Source organism: Pollachius pollachius, assembly GCF_949987615.1.
Source record: "Pollachius pollachius genome assembly, chromosome: 16".
NCBI lineage: Eukaryota > Metazoa > Chordata > Actinopteri > Gadiformes > Gadidae > Pollachius > Pollachius pollachius.
In genome coordinates, this window is record NC_136949.1 from 5,890,934 (window position 1) to 5,912,169 (window position 21,236).

General features: G+C 45.0%; 2 protein-coding genes across 5 annotated transcripts; both read left to right on the forward strand.

The window, feature by feature from the left end:
* The first annotated feature begins 290 nt into the window (after positions 1–290).
* Positions 291–14,466, forward strand: fermt1 (FERM domain containing kindlin 1). Of its 2 annotated transcripts, none has more exons than XM_079754000.1 (16): positions 291–364; positions 2,659–2,819; positions 4,021–4,118; positions 4,385–4,520; positions 5,116–5,250; positions 5,636–5,822; positions 6,130–6,232; positions 6,476–6,583; positions 7,644–7,775; positions 9,031–9,080; positions 9,420–9,544; positions 10,018–10,124; positions 11,162–11,386; positions 12,301–12,425; positions 12,762–12,903; positions 13,396–14,466. In XM_079754000.1, the coding sequence occupies exons 2-16, from the start codon at positions 2,669–2,671 to the stop codon at positions 13,567–13,569; spliced, it is 1,998 nt and encodes a 665-aa protein (XP_079610126.1). In that variant the 5' UTR covers positions 291–364; positions 2,659–2,668; the 3' UTR covers positions 13,570–14,466. The 2 variants fall into 2 exon arrangements, with proteins under 2 accessions (XP_079610126.1, XP_079610127.1); XM_079754001.1 differs by lacking the exon at positions 291–364 and adding an exon at positions 875–974.
* Positions 14,467–14,882: 416 nt separating this feature from the next.
* trmt6 (tRNA methyltransferase 6 non-catalytic subunit) lies at positions 14,883–21,236 on the forward strand. Of its 3 annotated transcripts, none has more exons than XR_013812529.1 (13): positions 14,883–15,135; positions 15,473–15,603; positions 16,064–16,173; positions 16,272–16,363; positions 16,690–16,773; positions 16,926–17,050; positions 17,345–17,518; positions 17,947–18,113; positions 18,432–18,517; positions 19,324–19,426; positions 19,908–20,009; positions 20,559–20,775; positions 20,921–21,236. XR_013812529.1 is itself a non-coding variant. In XM_079753763.1 (12 exons), the coding sequence occupies exons 1-12, from the start codon at positions 15,026–15,028 to the stop codon at positions 20,721–20,723; spliced, it is 1,449 nt and encodes a 482-aa protein (XP_079609889.1). In that variant the 5' UTR covers positions 14,883–15,025; the 3' UTR covers positions 20,724–21,236. The 3 variants fall into 3 exon arrangements, 1 of the variants encoding a protein (XP_079609889.1); XR_013812530.1 differs by having other exon boundaries at positions 20,976–21,236; XM_079753763.1 differs by having other exon boundaries at positions 20,559–21,236.

The following is a 21,236-nucleotide window of genomic DNA, read 5'->3' on the forward strand; positions in this document are numbered from 1 at the left end:
CTCTCTCTCTCTCTCTCTCTCTCTCTCTCTCTCTCTCTCTCTCTCTCTCTCTCTCTCTCTATCTATCTTTCTCTTTCTCTCTTCTAATGTAATACATCTCTCTCTGTATAACGTAATTCTTACCTACACGCTCTATAACTGCTCTCTCTCTCTGTAATTCCTGGACTAGCTATGCATCATATCCTGGTGTTCAGTCATAAAAAGAAGGTGGGGATTGACAGCCCACTTCCTTCACCTGCCTGAAAGGGGCGGGCTCTCCCACCGCAGAAGTACGCTCGTTATTTTCTCCACTCCACTGGACAGGAATATTTTTTTCACCCCCGCGAAACGGTCAACGATCGATTCACCTTGACTCAATTAAGAGGTACGTTTTGTTTCTTTTACTTATAAAAAACATAACAATGAATTTGGCTCTTGGCCAGTTTGAAGAAGAAAAAACAACAGAGTGCTACATTGTTGAATGAAATGTCACATTAAACCCAGTCATGACACAGGCCAAGTCTATCCAGTGTAGTTTGTGTCTACATGTGAAACCACCTTTGTTAGGTTAATACAGCGTTCAGTAACACATCACAGTTTCAACCAGAAGATCAGTGACTCTTAAGTGTAACAGTAGGCCTAACGGACGTGAATACGTGTAACTGTTATTGATGATTGTACAAGTTGTCCGTGATTTGTTGTTTTTGACTGCAATGCTGTCGCCTAAAACAGATTTATTTTAGTTCAAGCAGTGTTTTTTTTCCCCTAAACAAATATAAGCTACTTTAGGCTTCTCGTTAGAGATTTCTCACCACATGCCGTCAGAGCCTCGCCCAGTAAACAGTGTTGCAACTGAGCTCAGTCTACTTTATGACTCTGCTACACGATGAGTCAAAACAGAACTCGGGTCAGACAGCTTGTGGTCATTAATCCTGCCCGGTGGCTACTCGGTTCAATAGTTACAACCGCTGGACATCTCTAGAGGAACGCGACAGGTATGCCTGCAGAATTGATAGCCTCCAGCCATGGAATAGGCCTGTTCAGCGCACACTGTAAACGTGTGTGGTGTGTCTGTGTGTGTGTGTGTGTGTGTGTGTGTGTGTGTGTGTGTGTGTGTGTGTGTGATATATTTGTGGCATAAACAAGTGTGTTTGTGTGTGTGTGTGTGTGTGTGTGTGTGTGTCTGTGTGTGTGTGTGTGTGCGTGTTGTTTTTAAGCCTATTGTTCTGTAAGACAGTGCACGGCTGAGATAAGGTTGTGTGTGTGTGTGTGTGTGTGTGTGTGTGTGTGTCTGTGTGTGTGTGTGTGTGTGCGTGCGTGCTTGCGTGTGTGTGGGCTGGTGGGTACATTGCATGGTCTCTCCCGATCAGATACGTGTTCCTACTCGCCAGACATTCCTCAAGCTGTTGTTCTGCTGCCGTTCTTCCCCCTTTCTGCTACCCTTCACTAACTCTGCTCTGTCTTCTCCTCTCTTTGTGTATTCTCTCTCCTCTTCTCTTTCTTCCCATCTCTGTGTTTCTCTCCTCCTCTCTTTCTCCTTGGTACCCCTATCTTTCTCTTCTCCTCTTTTCTCTCTTTCTGCCTCTCTCTTCGTTTCTCATCTCCTCTATTCTCTCTTTCTTCCCTTCTCCTCTCTTCTCTCCTTCCCTCTTTATTATCTTCTATCGTCACACACACAAACACACACACACGCACACATACAAGCTCACACTCCGAGCTGTCGAGGGGGTGTCTCTCACTGTGATGAATGCTGTTGAGAGCAGAAGCCCCCAGGGCAGTACGGCTGTGTTTTAACCCTGGGTCACCGCCTGGTGTTTCTGCATCTGTCCCCCCCTACGGCCCTTCATATTACAAGCATCTGTCTGTCTCCGTCTGATCACCGATCATTTATTCATCATGGGGAGAGAGAGAGAGAGAGAGAGAGAGAGAGAGAGAGAGAGAGAGAGAGAGAGAGAGAGAGAGAGAGAGAGAGAGAGAGAGAGAAGGGTGTATGATCATGAACATGCCACCCACAAAATGTCTAAGCTTTCATTCCCTCCCAGCCCCTTGAGCAAACCCTAGTGTCTGTTCTTGTCTCTGTGAAAGTTGCTCCAAGGGCGTTCGGTGGTGGTGCTCCTTTTGCGATCATGATTTGTGAAACCAAAGGCTGATTCATGTGTTAGTCTTGAGCCTTCAAATTTGGCCTCTCGTCTACTTTAACTGCCTAGCCCAAAGAGACCCCCGCTGTCGTAGCAAACATGAAAGGAACTTCAAGCTTCCTCATCACATTATAAAAAGCACCAGATGTCACTGAACTGTTGCCAAAACTCATTTCAGGACAAGATTAGATAACGCTTTATTAGTCCCGAAAAGGAAATGACAGAAGGTGTTTCAGCGGCGAGGAACGTCACAACAATGAGAACAGAAATTACGATAACAATACAAACTACAACACCTACAATGCATGTACACCTATGAATAAAATCAATCTAATGGAATTAAATGAGGTAAACAAATATAATATAATATTATATAATACATACATTTAGACTAAATAAATACTAATGCCATCACCGGCGTAGACATCGACTTCCGGCAGCTCTTTGAAGGGGACTTCGAACTCGAGAGCCTTGAAGGTCCCAAAACGTTCCTGTCTCACACTCTGTTCCGTTCCCCCTGCCCCTTCCCCGCTGTGAGCAGGCCGGCAGTCATGGTCACAGCGGCCGAGTATGGCAACACGTCCTGGGAGCTGGCGGTGAAGGTGGACCAGAAGGAGGGCGAGGAGTCCATGAGGTTCAAGCTGCGCATCAAGGGCGACCTCCACGTGGGCGGCCTCATGCTCAAACTGGTGGAGAAGATCAGTGAGTATTATGCGTGCGTTTGTGTGGGTTTTTGTGTGTGTCTGTGTGTCTATGTTTCTGTGGGTGCCAATTTGTGTTTTTATGTTTGCGGTGTTTGTTTTTGAGTGTGTGTGTGTGTGTGTGTGTTTATAAGGTGTGCATGCATATGTGAGTGTGTGTGTGTGTTTATCGGGTGTGCATGCATATGTGAGTGTCTGTGTGTGTATTTAGTGCCAATTGTTTTTTATGTTTGGGGTGTTTGTGTGTGTGTGTGCATGTATGTTTGAGGTCGGAGTCAGTGTGAGTGTGGGTGTGGGTGTGAGTGTGTGTGTGTGTGTGTGTGTGTGTGAGGGAGTGTCCTTCAGTCGGCAAGCTGGATCAGACAACCCTTAATGACACGTGTCCGAAATTTCCCCTTGGATGAAAGTATCTCCTAAAAAGACATAACAGAAAAAACCAACACATGCTCGATCCCAGAGCCGCGGTATCAATCCACCTGCCGACACATTGACCCCTGCTCACACACAACACCACACCTTTGTTTATCCCAACGTTCATACACTGCTGGAGCATTTAATGTTCTCCAGTAACACTCATACACCGCCACTCACTCCCCGGGGTGCAAAGGTCCCTTTCCCTGGTCCCAGACACCTAACCACAAAACAGTCCTAAGACCGCCATTAGCCAAATAACGGTGAGCTCACTGTGAAAAGGCCCTTCCTCTGAGTCACTGGGAGGTAATGGTTGTGTCATGTGAGTGGGGTGCTTCCAGTGGGTGACTCAGTGACCGGTCATCGCCAAGGTTATATTTGCGCTGTCTACGGAATTTTGGAGAATGATAACATGACGCAAGCACACACTCATTCCCAGTCATACAACCACACCTTGTTCCTTTTTTTTACTGTTGTGTTGGTCGGCTGTCTGGCCACATGACAACGGGCACAATTGTTGTTATTATAAGATGAATGAGAATATGAATGAGTCTTGTTTGGGTTTGGTTTTTCTTAACAGTTCAATTCGTAATACTGTGCCTATAAATATGGAATGCTTGAGAAAGTTTCTTCTTGTTTTGGAAGTCCGTTCACTTAGGAAGACTTTAGTCAGACCAAGTTTGTTGGTTAGTTTGTTTTTTTGTTTGCTAAAGGATACCCATTAACTGCCAACACTGTAGTCCGCCAGTGGTGGTTAGCCATTGTTGACACCTTTGAACTCCATTTCCCAGAGACGCAACAGGACTGGTCGGACCACGCCCTGTGGTGGGGTCAGAGGAACATGTGGGTCCTGAAGACCCACTGGACCCTGGACAAGTACGGCATTCAGGTACCGCGGGACTTGGTTCTTTGTGGTGTTCCTGTGCACTTTCCATTCAAATCTGAATGGTGGCTTCTCATTGGCCGATTGGAGAAACACACTGTAATAATACGGTCTTGACTGAAATCAACAAACAAACAAATGATAAACCTGATAATAAGCATTAGCAAACGCCAACGTTTCGTACAAACATCCATTAAAAAAAATTGACGTAACGATTGATATTGGACGAAGAAAATCCAGAAAAGCTAAAGCTGAGGCTGCTTCCCTCACAGTCGGATGCAGACCTGTGCTACACACCGCAGCACAAGCCTCTGTTCCTGCAGCTGCCCAACATGAAGACCATCAAGATGACCGTCAGCTACTCCAACGTGGTGTTCAAGGCGGTGGCCGAGATCTGCCGCGTACTCAGTGAGTCACTGTGGTTTTCTTTCCATGTAGCGATGGGTCATAGTGGAGCATAGTAAGTGGCGAGCAGTGTTTGGCTCCCAAGGTTCATGGTTCAGAATATCAATGTAATCAGTCGGTATGAATAGGCATCCATTGTTTTAAAGAATTATTTTTGTATTTTTATGCTTTTTAATGATGGCGGTAGATAGACAGGAAGGTATGGGAGAGAGCGCATATGCAGCTCAGAACCAAGGGCAGGGATCGAACCCGGGTCGCTGCGATCAGGACTAAGCCTTACAGGCATCCTTAAGCAAGATCCATAGCTCCTACATGCAGATGTTGGAATGGATTGTTCATGAATGAGTTATTGCATGGGCCCCGTTTTTTTCCTGTGTTTGACGTAATTTCGCCATGATGGAGTGATTAATGACCATTATGTAATCTGATTCTTATTGGATTTCAAGCACACCGTGTGTACTGGAAAGGAGCGCACAAACAACAGAGTAACTGTAGGACAGATTGAAGGTTCTGTTGTGTTCGCCATCAAGAGGATTTGAAGCAGACTATGTGATGGCGTCCCTCCTTGGCTTCATTTCTCATGTTTGCCTCCTCGCAGACATCAGAAGACCTGAGGAAATGTCGCTACTCAAACGCACCGAGGACTGCAAGAAGAAGAAGAAGAAGGAGAAGAATGCCTTCTTGGATGAGGTCTTGGACATGGATGACCTCAATTTAAATACAGCAGCGTCAGGTACGACTCACAAACTGATCCGGAACATCCATCTGTCTGACATTCAACCCCTGTCCAGCCATCCATCCATCCACTATCCATTCATCATCCATCAGGGGCAAAAACTCAAGTTGCGTTCATTCTCTAAGTCTATTGGTATATCTGTGAATTTGTGAGACCTCAAAGGATTGAGTCTGTTCAGTCTTTCCTTTTGTGCTGTTAAACGGCCACTTTAAACTTTAGCATATGAATACTAAAACACACTGACATTATCAATGTTTCTGTGCATTGCCAGAGCATCTCTGTGTACTTTCTAGACAAGCACCTTTAATCCACCTTCACATTTCGTGAATTCCTTTCTCAATTATTTTCATGCAACCGCTCACACTGTTATGCTGTGCTTCAGGAAGCCCCGCCCACAGTAAGACCATGGTGGCGACCTATGACCCAGAGAACGGCATGCCCCTAACTGCCACCAGCCTGTGGTTTGGGGACAACCCCTTCACCGCCAGCCAGCCTAATCTCCCGCCTGCAGATCTGGCCAAAATGTACCAGCCCCTATCGCTGGAGGACAAAACGACCATCAACGCAGGGTCAGTGACCAAATCCACCCATAGAGACGTCCACTAATCAAGAACCCCCTGGTCAGCCCAGAGAGCTACTGGGTCCAGTCACCCATGTTAATAGACTAAGTAGGCGTTCTTGAGCAAGATGTCCTAACCCCTCTATCTCCTCCTTAATGACCTGGTACACTACCTGAATCTTAGTTCCCTGCGAGTTGTTTTGGTGTAAAAAAGTGTCTGCTAAATGACGATTAATGAAATAGTAATGAGTGGGAGTAAATTAAGCGTTTTGCCTAATTCCCTGCACATCTGAGGTGATGATGTTTTTGATTGACAGCTGGCTGGACTCCTCCCGCTCCTTAATGGAGCAAGGCATCCAGGAAGATGATAAGCTGTTGCTACGTTTCAAATACCACATCTTCTTCGACCTCAATCCCAAGGTACTGACCTCTCACAAAGTCTGTGTGTGTGTGTGTGTGTGTGTGTGTGTGTGTGTGTGTGTGTGTGTGTGTGTGTGTGTGTGTGTGTGTTTGGGGAGGATTTTGCTATAGCGGTCATAGCCTGCCCGGCGGTTTGCTGCCTTTTACCTTTTGATGTGTTGTACTAACTTTGATGTTCCTTCATGCGTGTAACTAATGTGTGTGTTTGTGCATGTGTGTTCCACATGTGCATGTGTGTGTCAGTATGATGCGGTGAGGATCACACAGCTGTATGAGCAGGCCCGCTGGTGTATTCTGCTGGAGGAGATCGACTGCACCGACGAGGAAATGCTCATGTTCGCTTCGCTCCAGGTGAAACTCAGCCCATTACCGCCAAACCCCCAGAGACATGTCCTTGCTGGTCCAATAGAACACGCCGTCACCCAACATAAAGGCAACGCGTTCAGAAAAGAGCTAGGGATATGTGTCCACTGCATATTGTTTATATATGAGATATAAATAGGAATATAGAGTTTAAGTCAAACATACAACTTATAGTCAGTCATGGCCGTGAGTCAATTTGAACTCAAAACAAGTTCAAATTGTTCTTTCTAGTCTGTTATCCATATAATTGCTAGTGAAAACTTTAAATATAGAAAATTTGAAGTGTTAGTCGGATGAGCGCTTCTCTTCGGTTCCAAAATGAGATGTAATGAATGAGCTATAAAAGTGTGTCTTGAGGCCTTGATTATTATCCATCCTGGCAAAACAGGTTTGATGTCTAAATCCATAGAGAGAGACATGCTAGGACATTGGGGAAAGGGTGGAGCGAGAGAGAGAGCGAGAGAGTTCTTATTCTAGTATATAGTGTATTATAGTTTGGCATTGCCTACTTCTTTGACATCCGAAGTTGTTAATATTTTTTTTACAGACAGAAAGAGAGAGAATGAGAAAGAAGAAGGGACACACACACACACACACAGATAGTGGGAAACGCGCAGATCAAGGGACAGAGAGAGAGACAAAGAGGGTGAGAGAGAAAGAGATGGGTTGTAATGGGAGTTCCTTACGAAAAACATTTGCTACAAGAGAGAAGAGCTTTTGGTTATAATGATGACAAATGATTAGCTGCAGCCTTCTCAATGTTTAGCGCTTAGCCCTTTCAATCATCAGTTAAGGTGAAACAAGCACTTCACAATGTGCTGAATTTGCCGTTTTCTTTACTTGCACCCATTAGATGGGACAGATATACGTGTGCTATCATTAAACACCATATAAAGGGCCCTAGCGCTTTACCGCAATGCTATAAACAATTAGTTGCTTGAATTACCTTTTTTTTAATTGGTCGTTTGAAAATCATTAACGGCCATTATTAAACCTTCAGTGTTGTTGGTGGCTCGTTTCTTTCCTCGGTGACAAAATGTCCTCCCAGTACCACATTTGTAAGCTGACGACGTCCAGCGAACCGCTGGACTTCTCCAACGAGCCGGAGATCGACGAGGTGGAGGCCGCCCTGTCCAACCTGGAGGTGACGCTGGAAGGCGGGAACACGGATCGCCTCCTGGTGAGTGCCGCACTCACACTCCTATACGAGTTAATTGTGGCGAACGGTCCGTGCTTCACTCCACCGGATTTGGCCGTCACGCTCCACCTAGGTGACTTTCACAGGACCACGGGAGGGTGATCCCGGTTTACGTCGACGTTGATTGACTCATATATGAGCTGGGGTCCGGGTTGCCATGCAGGAGATCTCCCTGAGTGTATGTGCGGGGATGGCTGCTTTAAAGGTGACATATTGTGCCATCAGGTGTGAGTGCGATTGGCCGTCCAAGCTGTTTTGAGAAGAGACAGATTACCCGAACCTCACACCTGGTGGTGTAATATATCACCTTTAACCTGTTGCACAGTGATCACTCAACGTGCAACAGCTGTTCAGCCTCACCCAGCAACAGAGTCCAATCTCTCGGACTCGGGCCAGGTCAACACATTCCACACTGATGCTTTTGAATCCAAAATAAACTTGAGTCGACTCCAAAGCAAGTGAACGATTACAGCCCGTTATATTTGCGCTCTGTGTGCTCTGCCTTGGTGTAAACAACATGACACTCGTTATATTTTGTGTCAGACTACAAATGTGAGGTGAAATCCGTGTTTGGTTGTGCTGTGAGCTTGAAAGTGGAAGTTAAAGTCATAAAGTGAGGCCTCTTGCTCAGGGACGCCTATAGAGTATACTGTGGACATTGGGATTCAAGCCCAGAACCTAATGGCGTGGAAACAGTCCCCTGACCGCTAGACCAGGGGTTCCCAATCTTTTCCATTACCCTGTGACTCAGCTGTTGGGGTACTTTGGACCAAGGAGGATCCATCTAATATATCATGTTATTACATCGTCATTACCTTGTCAAAATGGTGAGACGATGAACATCTGTCTCTTCTTATTCTATATGCCAAGTCTTAAAAGCATCGTTATGATCCGATGCAACTGACAAGACAGTATGTCTATTTTTGAAAATGATTATACTCAAAATATAATTTTTGCTATACCACAACACACTGGTCCTGTTGTGAACAATTTATGGATGCCGACAATTACACATACCAGACACACACACACACACACACACACACACACACACACACACACACACACACACACACACACACACACACACACACACAGGGGGGAGTTTGTAGCGGGCTATTACACCTGTTTTCGGGCGGGAAAGGCGATTAGAAGGCCGGCGTGCGTGTTTCGACGTGCTGCGATGTCACGGGAACCCACGTCTGTTATCTACTGAGTTGTTGTTCTCTGCCTCCAGGAAGACATTACTGACATTCCAGAGCTGGCTGATTCCCTGCGGCTGTTCAGGTAAACCCTCTCACCTTGCCCTCAGGGGCAAACATTACACGCTTTATTATGTGGGACTTACTGGCTTATATCGGGAGCTTTTCCTTTTTTTGGGTGATGTCACTACCAGAATAAATGCTTGTGTTGACATACAGGGGGAAGCATTCCACAACCTCCTCTATTCCTCAAGGTTGTTTCTCTTCTGTGCCTTCTCTCTAAATCAAGATAACTGTTAACTCTTCTTTGAAAAAACAGAACACTTGACCGTCTAAAGCAATCATCTCTTGACTCTTTTCCCATTCTACTCCCCGGTCTAATATTTCTATTAATATTTGGATTGTTGCTCATTGTGTGTTTCAGGCCGAGGAAACTGACACTGCGACCGTACAAGGAGTACTGGTTTGTGTTCAAGGACACCACCATCTCTTACTACAAGAACAAGGAGTCTTCGATGGGGGAACCCATAGAGCAGCTCCACCTCAGAGGTCAGGGTCACCCCCCCCTCATCCCTTTGAGATGCGTTAACGGGTCGCCCCCTTATTCAAACGAAACTGACATTTGAGAAAAAAACTGTTGGAAAAGTGGAAGGGCAGAATTGCCCCATAGCCATGAAAACGGCTGCTTTTTATTTAATGTCCCATGATATTTATCAAATTTCCTTTTAAACTCTTCAAATGTGGTTACTCAAGCAGCAGCTTCATCTTTTTTTTATTTTTCTATTTCTGTTGGGGCTGATAATTGAATTAATGAAATGGCTTGCTCGAATTGCAAACCAAGTGTTTTATTCCAATGAAGTATCTATGTATATATGTGGACATAGTAAGAATTACTCTCAGACAACCTCAGCCTGGTTCACCCAGGATACTAAATACAGTGTCTGTCTGTCTGTCTGTCTGTCTGTCTGTCTGTCTGTCTGTCTGTCTGTCTGTCTGTCTGTCTGTCTCTCTTGTTGTGACAGGTTGTGAGGTGGTCCCTGATGTCAATGTGACGGACAAGAAGTTTGGCATCAAGCTCATGCTCCCGGTGGCTGATGGGATGAACGAGGTTTACATCCGATGTGACAATGTAGGTCAAGTCAATGATAGACCCTAATGATATGATCTATCACGCTATAAAATAACACTGATGAGAAGTAAGTAAGAGTCCCTGGAACTTACAACGTACATCAGAATGAATCATGGGGTATTTGATGGCACTATGCCACCATATGGGGAGGACTCTAAAGTACCTTAAAATCCTTAATATACCGTAACCCAAGCGAATCAAAACATTGTTTAACCTCTCCTCGCGCGAGAAACGCTGTGGCATTTCCAAACCCAACAATATCTTCCCGTAACGATTAAACAATGAATACACATTACGACAAACATAATAGCTAACATTTAAATTCTCCCAGGCCCCAAATGTCAGCGACCATTGCGATGTGACAACGCAATCTCCAAGCCCTGAACAACCAAGATATTTGGCTTATATGTGTGGAGTGTGTGTGGATGGCTGGTTGAGGCAGCCTCCCCTGCTCAGAGACATACTGGTTGGGCTCTGAGGCTGGGGGAGGCTGCATACCTGTTGAACAGTGAGCAATCAATGTGCACAGGTTAAGCCACCCGTCACCACACACACTGCACTATGTCCAATTTAGATGATTGTCATTATTGAGCAGGAAGGCTCAGGCATCTCAAGAATGTGGACATTGGGTTTCGAACCTACAACCCACACCCATACAATAGACCACCATGCCCCCTACTAATAAACTGCCAAACACACATTGAAATCTTTACCAGTAATTGTGGCTCGACAATAGATATCACTGCAGGATAGCGTAGTGGCCAGGGCTTTCTGCTACTAGGTGGAAGCGTCTTGCTTCCATCCTCAACATCCACAGCATCCACGAGCAACGTGCCCCAGCCATTATCCTGCTTCTTTAATGACCTGCATCTTAATCATTTTAATGGAAGTAGCATTGAACCATTGATTCAGCTTAACAAATAAATGGTACTAAGGCCTTTTGAAGATAATTGTGATATATATTGTAAAGCTGTAATTCTTTTAATTATAATTTAATCCTAATTATTTAACTCTGCTGTCCTCCCCCCTCCCGACAGGAAGTACAGTATTCCAAGTGGAAAGCTGCGTGTGTTTTGGCCTCCAAGGGGAAAACCATGGCGTACAGCTCCTACAGGTCAGAGGTCAAAAAGATCCAGTCCTTCCTGCAGATGAAGAGCCTAGCGCCCCCTCCTGGCCAGTCTGCACCCAACGTGGAGGCCATGGATATGGTCGCAGAGTGCTTTGTCTCGCCGCGCTACGCCAAAAAGCACAAGTCTAAGCAGGTTCGAAGGTTTTTAAATCCCCCCTCCAGTTATTTAAGCTGCTGTAGGTAAGATTTAGGAGTAGAAAAGGAGGGAAGCAAGATTTAGAAAGTAAACAACCTAATAAAAGGTCCCCTCCCTTTCTGCTTCCTCCCTCTGTTCCTCCCTCTCAGCCATTGAGAATCAGGGAAGAAATGCCCTGATAAAAAATAAGCCGAGATTTGTCTCAAATCTAAATTGACTCACGAGGGGGCAGGTGTAGTCAACTTGAAACAGATATTCTCATAGTACATTTCACTCACAGCTGACCGATGGAAAATTATATCCAAATAGCTCTTCAATTCTAGCTGTTAAATCTTACCTACAAGACCAAAATGGAAGTTAAGGGATTTTATTTATTTACTTTTATTTGTCAATCACATGTAGCATAAAATAGTATGGTCGGTATAGGGAAAGTAAAGTTCAGTCATGCCGTGCGCCATTTTATGAGGCACAACCTCTAAAGATGGCGCATTCAACGTGGTGTGACGTCAGCTTCACATTCCCTATATGAAGTTTGACTCCCAACCGAAAGGTTGAGGATTCAATTCCCCAATGTCCTTGAGCAAGATGCCTTTCCCTGCTCATTAGCGCCATGTACGTGACTTCACTGTTATATAGTAAATGGTAAATTGACTGCATTTATAGACCACTTTTCTAACCAGTGGCCATTCAAAATATTGCCTAAGATTCACCCATTAATACACAAATTCACGCACCAACGGCGATGTCAACCATGTAAGGAGACGGCCATCTCTTCGGGAGCAGTTAGGGTTAGGTGTCTTACTGAGGAACACCTCAACACTCAGGTAGGAGGAGCCGGGGACCAACCTGCTCTACCTCCTGAGCCACTGCCTTGTAAAAATACCTTTTCTCTGGGGTGTGTTCCCCTGCAGCTGACGGGACGCATACAGGAGGCTCATCAGCACGTGGCCCGGCTGTCCCTGATGGAGGCCAAGATGCGCTTCATCCAGGCCTGGCAGTCGCTGCCAGAGTTTGGGATCAAGTATTACATTGTTAGGTATGGTGCACCTTTTACTATTATACCTCCTTATAAGCCATAAGCGTATTACTTAGCGCTTTTGCTGGAACTTTTCAGGGCATCGATTTTGTAGAAGGTTACTTTAACCTCTGACTGGCAAGGAAACTGTTTGTACTTTGATACGCAAGCTTTTAGTGGGTATTGATTCTTTCGTCTAAAACTACCGTATTATGAATTCTACTACAATTATCTGTTTGTGTTTGTGCCTGTGTGTGTGTGTGTGTGTGTGTGTGTGTGTGTGCCTGCATGCGTGTGTGGGTGTGTGCGTGTGTACCTGTGTGTGTGTGTGCGTGGGTGTGTTTGTGTGCGCTCTAGATTCCGCGGAAGTAAGAAGGATGAGATCCTGGGCATCTCCTATAACCGGATGATCCGCATCGACATGTCGTCCAGCCTGCCCGTCACCACCTGGCGGTTTGCCAACATGAAGCAGTGGAACGTCAACTGGGAGATCAGACAGGTACCAGTCCTACGTCCGGATCGCTCTCTGGAACAAAGATGGATTTAATGCTGTATCATCTCATACCATGTTATGTGTGTATGTAGATAGATTATCTAGGACTATTTTTTTGTACTTTTTAACTCTTGGATTATTTTTTGTGCATTATTTCCTTTTTTTAATTGTACTACTATCCCTCTTATCTCTTTAGTCATTAATGATGCAGCATTATTGAATTCAGATCATTAACGAGCCAGCAAAGGGGGGCGGATATTGTCAACCCCTGGGAAGGACAGAAAGGTTATGGGTTCACATCCCAGTATCTGCAGTATACCGGCATGCCTCCCATAGGATCATTGCCCACAATTGGCCTTCAAAAACAGTGTGTGTATGTGTGTATGTGTGCCTGTGTGTCTGTGTATGTGTCTGTGGTGTGTGTGTCTGTGGTGTGTGTGTGTGTGTTTGTGTGTGTGTGTGTTTGTGTGTGTGCCTGTGTGTTGTTTCTGTCACTAGGTGGCCATCGAGTTTGACCAGAACGTGTCGATAGCTTTCTCCTGTGTGAGCTGTGACTGCAAGGTGGTCCATGAGTTCATCGGGGGATACATCTTCCTCTCGACGCGATCGAAAGACCAGAACGAGACTTTAGATGAAGAACTGTTTCACAAACTCACGGGGGGCCAGGAATAAGACACAAACAGAGAGCCACTATTCTCCTTATCGATTTTGATGTTTCCTCATTGCTTCAAGTGTTCATTGTTTCAACACACAGGGGGGTGAGGAGAGGCCAGGGAAATTGTGGCTCAGCAAGATAAAATAATTTCTTGGTTCACAACAACTCATTTGGCCCAGGGTGAAAATCAATGTTTTCATTACAAAGCATATTTTCTGTAAAATTGGAATCTACAACAAAATCTGTATTTTTTCTTAAAGGCATCATAAGTTAAAGATACCTTCATTGTAGTCAACAAGTAAACTCAGAAAACGACACACACAGGCAATTGATATATACAGTTATTCTTAAAATTTGTTTTTTTGGGTGCTACTTTGATGGCATGTTGTTGACTAAAACGATTTGCCCATTTACCCAATCTCCATTTTGAGGACTTCCTGGGCTGCGGGCCAAGGACCTGTTTAGCAGATTGTCGTGATAGGTATTCAACTAATGAGGCTCAACTGATGATGTCTTTCTTTGTGGTGATTCAGCAGAAAAAGCGTCTGTACCTTAGAGCGTTATTTGTGGTGTGGTGCTATTTCTACTTCGACGTCCTTCTGTTAGACTACGTTTTTAAGTGAAAGTGCTATTTTAACCTTTTGTTCACTTTTATTGTGCCTATATGTTGCATGGGAAACGTATACCTATTGAATAGTGGACTATGAGTAAAAAGACATTTTGTACATCACTAGCATCAAGTAGGCCCACAAGTCTTTTTTTTAATTTAATTTTTTTTCATTGTCTTTAAGAAATGGGGAAAACAGACTTTCCTGACAGTGTCCACAGAGAGGATGCTGAAATGTTTTGTTGTAAATATCAGATCAAACATTTGAGAAAGATCTTTTTGTAACGCAATAAACAGTGGTTTAACATGTCATGTCTATTTTTTTTTTTAAATGAGAATACTTGAATTCCATTAAATAAATGAATATTAAATTCAGAGCGGCCAACAAAAAAAACGAACCTACGTTTCTGTATTTCTTATTTTAGCACTCTATTTCTCATCATAGGACTAGGGTAATCTTATGAAAAGATTCTTCAAGTGAAAAAGCCATCAAGCAATCCATCTAGAAATCACATTAGTGAAAAATAATGCATTTGTGATATATTATGATACATTTAATTTCACCAAATATTTCATCAAATATAATCCAAATATCTCTGCACGGACACAGCCTGGCTGTAGAACACTGATAGGATCGAACCACCTCAGACAGGCTGTGCCGTTTCCATGGTTCCGCTCATACGATCTGCAGTCGATTAATGACCCTGCGCACAGCTACGGAAATACAAGCTAACACGTGGAAACAGTACATCGCGACTTTCGCTTTAGATTTTTGGGGTTACGTAGTGATTTTTCCACCGTTTGTATTCATTGTAGCAACGGAAGACAAGGTTACTGTCTAGTCATTTTACTTCGCCTATATTATTATGGCCGAGAGTATAGAAGAAGATGATTCTGCGTACATCATCAAAGACGGGGACTATGTTGTGTTAAAACGAGGGGACATTTACAAAGCTGTTCAAATTCAAATAAAAAAGTAAGTAGGGAGACTCTTTCAAATCAATCTAAGACATTTGTTCTCCAGCATATATCTATATATATATATATATATATATATATATATATATATATATATATATATATATATATATATATATGTATATATATATATATATATATATATATATATATATATATATATGTATTATTATGACATGAAAGTCGGAACTGTACATCCATAGCAAGCTGTCAGGTCCATACAAGGACCATAACAATATTGTATTATGAATCAGCCTCTCTTCCTACCTTTTTATTGTATGTTCTGAAATGTCCGTCGTATTGTTCACTTCAACATGTACCTCTCCGTTTCACAGGAAGGTGATGTTTGAGAAACAATGGCTTTTCTTAGAAAAAGCAATTGGACAGCTGTATAGTACTGCGTTTGAAGTAGTGTCCGGAGGTCATCTAGAACCTCAGAAGGCGAAGACCACAGAGAGTTCAACAGGTAAGCTTCAAGATCAGTGTAATGTTGCAGTACTGATGTGGGACGTCTAGTGTGAAGATATGATGTGTAGACCCATGCGTTATACAGGGCTCGATATGGGTCAATAATGCATTGTAATTCCATTTAGTCAGCAAGATAGTCAGATGTCTGTGTCCATATGTTCTCTCATACAGTTTTATTGTTTGAACTCTGTTCTACTTTGTTCTACTTATACAAAAGTAGAACAATGTTAATGTTCTTTGGGATTTAAATGTATTTTTTTTTATTAATACATTATTGGAAAACATCTTACACACACGTCTATTAAACACATCCCTCTTTCAGTGGAAATTAACTGTCCATACTCCCATTCAGCTGTCGATTCATCATATTAAAACATTCAGTTATTATTTATGAAGTGTTCTTTCTACTAAGCTTATACATCGTGTGGTGCTTACCTACTTTATCTCTATGCTACCAGATGCTCAAGAGGCGGGCTCAGACAACAGGAACATAGTGGACGACGGGAAGTCTCAGAAACTCACCAGGGATGACATTGAGACCCTCAAAGAGCAAGGACTCAAGGGACAGGTACAGCCGGAAAACATACACACCGGGGTAGTAAATGAAACAAAAGTATTCTGCTGGGAGGGGAAGCCTCTATTGATGGTGCACGCTCCACTCTGCAGGAAATCATCCAGCAGCTCATCGACAACAGCTCCACCTTCCGAGACAAGACTGAGTTTTCACAGCAGAAGTACATCAAGAAGAAAAAGAAAAAGTATGTTGTTTTGTGCAATTCCTCTACAGTTTCTATGTCTGTGACTCAGTATCACATTTACATTCTCAAAGCGCTTCAAAGGCCACCGTTATAGGACAGTCAGCCACCTAACCCTGAAGCCTTCTAAAGGGCAAGGGAAAAACTCCTCCATAACTCAAAGGGAAGAAACCTTGAGTAGGATCACAGAAGAGGGATCCAGCCTTCAAGGCAGGGGTTACAAGTGTGCAAGCATTAACAGTAGAATCAAACCAAGTGGAAACGAAGGTTGAAGTTATTTAAAAGTACCATTGTGTTGTTATATTGCACCGTGTGGTTCTGTCTCGCAGGTATGAAAGCACCATAGCGGTCCTCAGACCCTCCTGTCGCATACTGGCCATGATGTACCACGGCCGAGAACCGGGGAAGATCTGGTAATTATGCTCATGGCTTACGCAGCGCAATAAAAGGTTAAACAGGATGCAGCCTTTGCCTTTTTACGACTCCGCCACACTAAAAAGGAATGGCTCGTTTACCCTTGGGTTTATGCAAGGGTTTTATTTTTTGGTCCTTTACGTGTTAACAGCCATCTGAGGTACGATACGCTGGCTCAGATGCTGACTCTGGGGAACATCCACGCTGGCGGGAAAGTCCTGGTGTTCGAGACGTGTGCCGGCCTCGTCCTGGGAGCGGTGATGGAGAGGATGGGGGGTACAGAGACTTCTTCCCTTTGATATAACGGGGCGTATCCTAAGGCATTGTTTAGTATGGCTTGGCTGGGATGACTGTGTTGAATCTGCCATACAGCAGTAAAACGCCTCTAGCATGTATGACTGGTTGCGTAAGGATCTTCAGAAGAACAACTTTTGCTGATATACATTTTTAATTAATTCTTCCAATGATTTAACTTATTGCCGCCTTTGTCCAACGCTGTCTCTTCGAAGCGGTTGTCCACCGCTTTTTAAAAATAAAAAAATAAATCTTTTTCCGATGCTGCTCTCCCAGGCTACGGTTCGGTGGTCCAGATGTACCCAGGGGACGGGCCGGTGCAGGCGGGCCTGGAGAGCTTCGGCTTCCCCCCTCACTTCCACGACACGCTGCACACCTTCCCCATCGGCCACGTCAACGCTCTGCTAGCGGGCACGCTGGACACCGGCCCGCCCAAGGAGCTCGCGGCCGGTAAGGGGATCTGTTGCTTTTTGATTTTACTTTTGATTACGCTTTCATTAATCCTCCCCACCTCTATTTGGACGGTGTTTTTTTTGAATGACATATTTTTACGCGGTCGGTAAGAGATGTTGTAAGTGTTGCTGGGGCACAACGCCTCCCCTGCCGCTATCGTGTCCAACCACCGGGAGGCCTAAAGTACGGCCCTGGGTGTGATTCAGAAGCAGTAATGAACCAGACGCGTGTCCCAAAAGAGGGCCCTCAATACATACGCTGAAGGGGTTGCTTGGGCAACGCCATCAGAAGCTGAATGAGCTCAAAGAGCATCTTCGTGTTGCCTCGACTCCGTCCCCCCCATTGTCATGACGGGCCTGTGCGGGCCTGTGTGTCTTTGTGTGTGTACCTAATAGTCCTGTGTGTATGTGTCTCTTTGATGTCAGAATCCCCAGACGCAAGCGTCCCCAGCAAGGAAGGAGAGGAAACTGGACGGACAAACGCAGACACTGGGGGTGAAGGAGGAGAAGGCAAACCAGAGGAAGTTAAGATAGAGACCCCCACCCCAGCCGAGGGGGAGCAGAACCAGAGGGAGAAGTTGAAGGCGGTCAAAGTAGGTTCTTCTCTTCTCCTGCATCCTCTTCCCAAGCCCATTCAGAGTGTGACTTGAACTAGTGGTTTGACTGGGGAAGGGCTGAGTCCAAATACTCTTATATTCGGTGGGATACGCTACCCCGACTGGGGGGAACTTAAATTCATATACACCCTGGATCAAATAAATAAATCCTAAAGATGAATGGTGATTCAACACGGCGGTAGTGGATAATATAATCATAATAATCGTTGGTGGCACACATACTCCAGCTCTGGAGCCTGACGAAGAGGGGACCCGCCTTCATTTCTCTTATTTATCTGCCGTTCTTTTCAACAGCTTCAGGAGAAGCAGGAGAGGATGGAGGTGAAGAGGAAGAAGCTGGCAGTGGCTGCGGCCCTGCTGGAAGGGAAGAACGCCGATGGGTGCGTATATGAAAGCGCCAGTCCTGGAAGGTCCCTCTCCATGTTTGGACTCTGCATTGAACCACCCTTTTGATTCCTTGTCTGTTGTACCCAGCCGGTTGACATAAAACACCGTAGAGGGCTTTTCTCCCCAACCCCCCTCCGAAGATCCACCTCTGCAGACTTGATTCCTATTATTCTATGCGCTATGTTCCATTTATTCCTGTATTTATTACCTCTTCAGTCCCTGGCCCTCTCTGCCGCATTGTTTTGGTTCTGAACGGGCCCGTGCAGTGGACCGTGGTAATTAAAATCGATCCACTGTGAAAGGAGCAGTTCGGACGCACAAATAATAGTGTAATTGTATTTAGAAAATCGCGGCGTTCTCTAAATCTTACTGTCACTCGGTACCCCCTCGCTTGGTTTCCCACAAAGACGGCCGTAGTGATTACTCTGCAGCTTTTTCCCCATAAGTGCGTGGAAAATGAAACGGCCTCCCGGCTGTTTTTTTTTTTCCTGTGATGGATGGGCTGAAGGGTTGTGAGGCTGTGGCAGCAATACCAGAATTGATCTGCTATTGCTTGTTAATATGCTGTGTCGCGGGCCCATCGCCTCCAACCGCATCGCGCCTATATCAATCATTGTGTTTCGAAACGCCTCAGATACTTCCCCTGACGCCCACCTTGTAAGCTCGCCCCTTTTTTGCACTTCCACTGAGCTTCACGGAACAAACGTCGGCAAAACGCTATAGACGATAAGCAACACTGGCAGTCGACGCCTCGCGGTTTGACCGTCCGTTTCATCCTCCCCCCTCTCTCTCGCGCTAGGTTGATCATCGCCAGCCGGTTCCACCCCTCTCCGGTTTTACTGGGCCTGATCAAGTTCCTGGCTCCATCCAGACCCTTTGTGGTTTACTCCCAATACAAAGAGGTGAGACGCGACGCACTACCGTCAGGGCTTCCCTCATCGTCATGAATGAGAGCACTTGGCTTAAAGGTGACATGTTATACCACCAGGTGCGAGTGTGATAAGCCATTACAAGCCGTTTTGAAGATCTGCCTCTTACACAGCTAGGTGGACGCACCCACTTGTGATGTCAGAAGAGGCAGATTTTCAAAACGGCTCGTAACGGCTAATCACACTCACACCTGGTTGTATATAATGTCACCTTTTAAGGCTTGGATGGGAGATACTCGTTAACGGCTGGTTGTTGGTTGCGGCCCCCCTGACGTGTGCCCCTCGGGAGATTCCTGGTAGAATCCTGCCCTTGATAACACCTGTGGTTACTGGTTACTGTCACAGCACTGGTATGCTGCTGCCTCTGTGCCCGTTCCTGATTCGCGGCTCGCCCCGAATTCAGGGTACTTCATTGCCCTCTTGTGTGAAAGGCTTCTTTCTTCATCTCTTTCAGCCCCTCATCGAGTGCTACACAAAGCTCAAGGAGAACAGCAACAAGGAGCACTGCGCCGTGATCAACCTCCAACTCACCGACTCCTGGCTCAGGCATTACCAGGTAACACCACAAGTTCACTTTAAGGGCCGATATGCAAGATCGGCAATTTCAAGCTAGCCGAATTTTACATTTTGCTATAGAATTAAAAAAGAAAAACAAGGGGTTCACCGGGTAGATCACGTACCATTAAGGCTCAGTCCTTACCGCAGCGACCAGGGTTCGATTCCTGCCCGCGCTCCTTTGCTGCATGTCTTCCCCTCTGTCTTCCCTACCTCCTGGTCTATCTCACTCTACAATAAAAAGGAATAATCCTCAAAAGAAAGGAACAAACAGTCAAAAATAAAACTCTGCTCCTCACGCCTCCCTCTTCCTAATCTCTCCAAACCTTAACCCTGATCAAGAAGCATGTTTTGAGATTGAATATAAGATTTCTCTTAAGTTGTTTCAAAATCGGAGCGATTAACCTAGATACCTGTAACCTTATAATTTGCTTCTAAATGACCGAATTTGTTTAAGAGCACATTTTAAAAAAGACGATGCATGTTCCAACTTTTAAGTTTGGCCGGGTTGGAAGGTTAGCATGACATTTTGCCTTGTTGACTCCCCTAGGTGCTTCCCAACCGAACGCATCCCGTGCTACAGATGAGCGGGGGTGGCGGGTATCTCCTCTCGGGCACCACGGTCGACATGCAATACGCCAAAGCCGCGAGTAGCCAGCAGGCCGTCGAGCCACCGCCGGCCAAGAAGCTAAAGCTAACCGGTAGTGAAGGCTAACGGGTCGGGGGCGTGTGGCTAACATCCGTGACGGAGCTACGCCGGTGGGCAGGTTGGTCTCCGTTGGCAACAACGACTTATTTTTCATTCTGCAAAACTGAGTTGATTTATCTGGAATAGGGGGTGTTATGTGTCCCATTTGCATTCATCATCATAACTTTTTGCCTTTTTTGTTTGGTGTGTTTTGAGGTCAACAGCGCGCCGCTGAGAAATATTCAGCCTATCCGAACTCTCACTGTGTGTTATGTTAAGGAAACGTTCTCTGCGCTGCTAAGAAGAACGGACAGGCCGGAGTCTCATCCCCTTAAGACGAGCCGTTGTATTTTTTTTTATCCCATAATACTCTCCAGCTCTGAGGCTCTTGCTGAGAGAATGTTTTTTTTTGTTGTTTCTATTTTATTTACTTTGCTCTGTGGATGACATCTACTTACTGCATGTAATTAAATAGTTATTTAAAACGATTCCCACTCTGTAATTATCTGACTGGTAAATATAACAATTGCAAAGAATTAA

Coding starts and splice junctions, on each gene's coding strand:
- fermt1 (XM_079754000.1), top strand. CDS start 2,669: ATGGTCACAGCGGCCGAGTATGGCAACACGTCCTGGGAGCTGGCGGTG. Junction 5,823..6,129: donor AAAACGACCATCAACGCAGG/GTCAGTGACCAA, acceptor TTTGATTGACAG/CTGGCTGGACTCCTCCCGCT. Junction 6,233..6,475: donor TCTTCGACCTCAATCCCAAG/GTACTGACCTCT, acceptor TGTGTGTGTCAG/TATGATGCGGTGAGGATCAC.
- trmt6 (XM_079753763.1), top strand. CDS start 15,026: ATGGCCGAGAGTATAGAAGAAGATGATTCTGCGTACATCATCAAAGAC. Junction 19,427..19,907: donor TTTACTCCCAATACAAAGAG/GTGAGACGCGAC, acceptor CATCTCTTTCAG/CCCCTCATCGAGTGCTACAC. Junction 20,010..20,558: donor CCTGGCTCAGGCATTACCAG/GTAACACCACAA, acceptor TGACTCCCCTAG/GTGCTTCCCAACCGAACGCA.